Here is a 4,847-nt window from a genome sequence, read left to right on the forward strand (position 1 = left end):
ACACGAGAATAGTCATCGATAAAGGTAACGAAGTATTTAAAACTGGGTTTGGAAGTAACAGAACATGGACCCCAAACATCAGAGTGTACTAATTCGAATGGAGATGAAGCACGTTTATTAACTCTGGGAGCTAAATGGACACGATGATGTTTAGCAAACTGACACGGCTCACAATAGAGAGATGACAAAGTAGAAAATTCAGGGCATAATTTCTTCATACTCTGGAGAGAAAGATGTCCCAACCGACAATGCATCTCATAAGGGGATGATGACTTAGAGCATACCAAGGAGCGTGGTACTTTTGTTTCAGGTTCAAGTATGTATAGGCCATCAGATGCCCGTCCTCTACCGATAATCTGCTTCTTCGATAGATCCTGAAAACACAATAATCGGGATAAAGTAAAGCAACACAATTCAAATCACGAGTAATCTTGCTAACATATAACAGATTGAATGAAAAGTTGGGTAGACTTAACACGGATGATAATGAAATGGATGAGGTAAGATTGATGGTGCCGGAACCAAGGACTGGAGAGGTAGTGCCGTTTGCAATTGTGACATGGGATGGTTGTGATTTAAAATCAGAAAAAGATAATGATTACCTGTCATATGATCTGAAGCACCAGAATCAATGACCCATTTAGAGGCGGAAGATAAGAGGCATGTACTTGACTTACCAGATTCAGCAAAAGTGGCTATTGGTGTCGTGAATTTCATAGTTTCTCTCAACCGAACATATTCATCATATTCTTCCGCGAAGATAACGAATGTAGAAATGCCATTAAGTTTGTTTTCATCACTCATGAATAATAGTGAACACTATAAATAAAGAGGACCAAGTATATAGGTAAGGAATCCAACAAATAAAACAATCAAAATCTCACTATATCCATAAAGTCCAAACACCTCAAAAACATCCATCAAGTTAGAACCCATAAACAACCAACCAATTATATATGAAAAACAATGTTACTCAATCCCTTGACAATAAACTACTTGCGATATCAGATCAAACAAAATCATAATCTAAGTCTGGATGCAACAAATAAAAACCACTTGCTGACCGTACCAAATAAACAACTCCAAATAAACCCTAATACTCAGTCGAACTCAAAAATCAAAGTTAACGGATGAACCAACACTCACCTGGGTTTTGGTCGGATTTGTCAGACGAGTTCACCGGAAAAAAACAGCGGCAGATGGTGTCACACGCGCCTTCACGCGCCGGCGCGTGGGCGTCCGTTAGCGGAAGGTGGCGGCGCGTGGGTTTCGTGTGGTGGCCGGATAATCAATTAAATTTCAGGGTATGCAATTCGGCACTCTCTGAGTTGATTGGGGTGGTGGTGAGACTCGAAAATCACTCTCCGGGGTGATTTGATGTAGCAGCTTTGGAAGAGATTGTACTCACAGGGTACCATAACAAACTCAACTCTCAGGCACTCACAGGGTGTTTTGAATCATCGATTAGATACTGGTACGCTCTGATACCATGTAATCCGATACAAATTGAAAATGAATAAAATGACGCTTACTTGTTTTCTGTATATTTTTCTCATCCTCCTCAGCTATACATAAGAATATATATATATATATATATATATATATATATATATATATATATATATATATATATATATATAGATATATAGATACAAAATGTGGGCTAGAGGAAGAGTAAGAGATAACCCTAGAATATTCTAGCCTTAACAATATTAAATGCACAACAACTACTAACTGTATCTTAACAATAACCAACCAAGGTCCAAGAACGTTGGCCCACGAAGTTATCAGTTTAGCCCAATTTCACAATAGCATAACATCAAAATATACGGTCATGGTAAAACAGAAAAGATCAAAAACTTCAACAGCAAGAAATAAATCACACAATTTGCACGGCCATGGCGATGGAAGCTTACACCTCAAAATACCCTGACAAAATCCATACAGACGTCCTCTTCGACGCTCGTGAAAGATGCTACAAGGTAAAATCATTAATCCTCACATCATACACTCACATCATTCATGTCAAAATTATTATTAATTGGAACTAATTGCCCTAATTATCAGGCTCGCGATGCATTCTACGCATGCTTAGAGAAACAATCGAATAAGAAACCTACTGAAATCGCTTCCGTAGGTCTTCTATATCCTGTTGATTGCAAGAAATCGAGACAAGTTTATGATAATGTTTGTCGCCGTACTTGGGTAATTTAGCTAAAATTCCCTATTTATACGATGATTTTGAAACCCTAGGTTTGTGATTGATGATTATTAGTTGATGATTGATGTGGTTTTTAGGTGAAGCATTTTGATAGACAGTATTGTGCAAAGAAGAAAGCTCAGAGGCTATTGGATGATAGTGAATCAAGGAGAGGTCCAATTTCGCTTCCTCAGACGTTGAAATCTGCGAATTGACAGTACGTTTAGTCGTTCATCTACGTAATAAGTGATTGAATTGAATAGCTAATGTCAAGTGGTACTGATAGTTTACATTTAGTTTGAAAAATTATTGTTGTTGATTGTTTCGGGTTTGAATGCTATGATATGACTTAATAGTTCGTTATATCGAAATGACTAATGAATGATGCCAACAGAATAGGGTAATTGTATTTGTTTTTTGTCGTTTTGATTGGTTCTCATCGGGGTATGCAGCTTATGAATATTGTTTTATTGCAAGCGTTATTTGTTTTGTTATGTTTTGGTTTTGAATGTCGAGAGGAAGTGAAGCTAATCATGTTCGTTGCACAAGATTCCATAGTTCGATCCTCATCATTGTGAAATGTGTTAGACTTGACCAATAGTTACACAGTTGGATTAATCTATTTCTATATATCTGAATATGTGGTTATGCAGCTACGATGTGTATATGGGTCATTAGTTTCCATTCCAAGTACCAGTAGGATCCTTCATGCTTTTCTCGTGTTATGCGACTAGTTCTGTAGTCTTGAAATGTGAAACTGGTAAGTATGTGTTTTATATCAACTGTATGTGGTTTGTTGATCATCTAATGTGCTTAGTTGTAGACTTGGAAACTGATGTAGATTCTTTAGTGGGAGAAGGGATCTGTTTAAGTTAGTATGAAGTTTGAGAATGTAACTTTTAATTGAGACATGAACTGCGTTTGCACGAAAATTAGTTTTTGTATCAATTTAAAGTAAGAAAATTTAAGATCCAAAAGGTGCATCGAGCGCCTCTTGGCTGTCATAATAGATCCAAAACTTGTTGCAGATTGAATTCCGGATCATAACTGCTTTTGTGAGTAGCTTAAGAATACAGTGGTCGATATGTGAAATCATGGGGTATGCAAACATATTGGTGGGTTTGATGAAGAAAATCAAGTGGTCTAGATGTTCCCTTAAGGTTGTTTTTTTTTTTTTTTTTTTTTTTTTGACATCAGTTTGGGATCATCTAGGGTACTAAACCACCCACGGGTTCATCTCCCGTAGTTGCATAACCCGCCCCCAACTACTGCCCTGGAGGAAATCCGGACCAATCCGAGGGCATGGCCGGTAAAAACCCCCTCCCCGCTGCCCCCGCACTAAGCGAAAGGCGACCTGGGTGGATACTTCAGGTCAGGGATAACATTGAATGCAATGTTGATTTCTTATTAAAGCTCGAGAGTAGAGATATATACGTGTCTAAAAATATGTCCAAATCATTGAGTATTCGACATAAGTTTAATGCATTCCCCCTTTCCATATCTTGTTTTTAGTTTTACTATGTGTGTCACTTTTTCTAGTTAGGCACATAATTAGTTAGTCTTTTATGCAAACCATTCATTTTACAAACGTAAGACGATTTGTTGTGGTAGTGGTGGTGTGGGTTGAAATTTAGGTGTGGGTTGAGGTTTTTTTATAATATAACGGTGGTGATTGAAAATACGAAGTTATTGTAGTGTGGGTTGAGTGTTAGTTTAGAGTTTTGTGATGATATGGCACATTATAATTGAGAGTTGAGTAAATTATTATGAATATAAATAATTAAAAGGTGAAAAAATCCACCGCTCACGTTGCTTCTTCCGTCGCTTTTCTGTCCACACTCAACAGAAAATAAGGCATTTTTTGTCGCTCACCAACCCACGACGTTGCTTCTTTCGCGTTACAAAAACCTACTAATAGTTATGATTTCAAATGAAGGAGAGTTTTTGTCGTCAACTCATTGATTAGTTAAAACAAAATTTGTCAAAATACACTTTCAAATTTTCTAATAAAAATACCTTGTTATTGTTTTTTTTACAAAATACTCAATTTTTTCCTAAAAGAACTTGTACAAGACTTGGTTCGAGTGACTTCTAATCAGTATTCGGGACCGAAACATTGTTTGATATTAATTTGGAAAATTGTTAGAAGAATCGCACAAGTCTAAAAATACGTTTAAATTGAATTCGAATGAATAATACTTCGTTAGTAAACATATGTTGTATGTTTACTAACTGATATGTAATAGTTGATAGTTTGTAGCTAGTAATTGTTGGCTGTTAACTAGTACGAAGTATCTTTTTATATGTTTTCAAATGTTTGTTTGAATACATGAAGCTATAATAAAGAAAGTAAATGATAAAACAATCAGAAACGCTAATTTTAAAGGTTTATTGCTAGTAGTATTTTGTCTCCATTTAAAAGTTTTATGATCATTTAAGTAAACAAACATTATTAGATACAAGTTTTTCATATAAACTAGAATATTGCTACTAAAATGCCAAAAAAAATAAAAAAAAATCATATAATCAAATAGAGAGACGTTAGTTGCTATTCAAAACATCTCATCACTTTATTAATTTTTATTTAATTTTATTGAAATAACGAAATTTATGTAGATATTTATATTTGACAACTTGAGAAGCATTA

The 4,847-nt window shown here is 35.5% G+C and overlaps 1 protein-coding gene across 1 annotated transcript; it reads left to right on the forward strand.

The window, feature by feature from the left end:
- Positions 1-1,870: 1,870 nt before the first annotated feature.
- LOC139873647 (uncharacterized) lies at positions 1,871-2,656 on the forward strand. Its single transcript, XM_071861587.1, has 3 exons — positions 1,871-1,982; positions 2,068-2,205; positions 2,299-2,656. Exons 1-3 carry the CDS (start codon positions 1,899-1,901, stop codon positions 2,413-2,415), a joined length of 339 nt encoding a protein of 112 aa, XP_071717688.1. The 5' UTR covers positions 1,871-1,898; the 3' UTR covers positions 2,416-2,656.
- Positions 2,657-4,847: the final 2,191 nt, after the last annotated feature.

Source organism: Rutidosis leptorrhynchoides, chromosome 10 (genome assembly GCF_046630445.1).
Source record: "Rutidosis leptorrhynchoides isolate AG116_Rl617_1_P2 chromosome 10, CSIRO_AGI_Rlap_v1, whole genome shotgun sequence".
Taxonomy (NCBI): domain Eukaryota; kingdom Viridiplantae; phylum Streptophyta; class Magnoliopsida; order Asterales; family Asteraceae; genus Rutidosis; species Rutidosis leptorrhynchoides.

What these genes read in the sequence shown, in the direction of transcription:
- LOC139873647 (XM_071861587.1), top strand. Translation starts at nt 1,899, where the DNA reads ATGGCGATGGAAGCTTACACCTCAAAATACCCTGACAAAATCCATACA. An exon ending in CTCGTGAAAGATGCTACAAG is followed by an intron (nt 1,983 to 2,067) that starts GTAAAATCATTA and finishes CCTAATTATCAG; the next exon opens with GCTCGCGATGCATTCTACGC. An exon ending in ATGTTTGTCGCCGTACTTGG is followed by an intron (nt 2,206 to 2,298) that starts GTAATTTAGCTA and finishes TGTGGTTTTTAG; the next exon opens with GTGAAGCATTTTGATAGACA.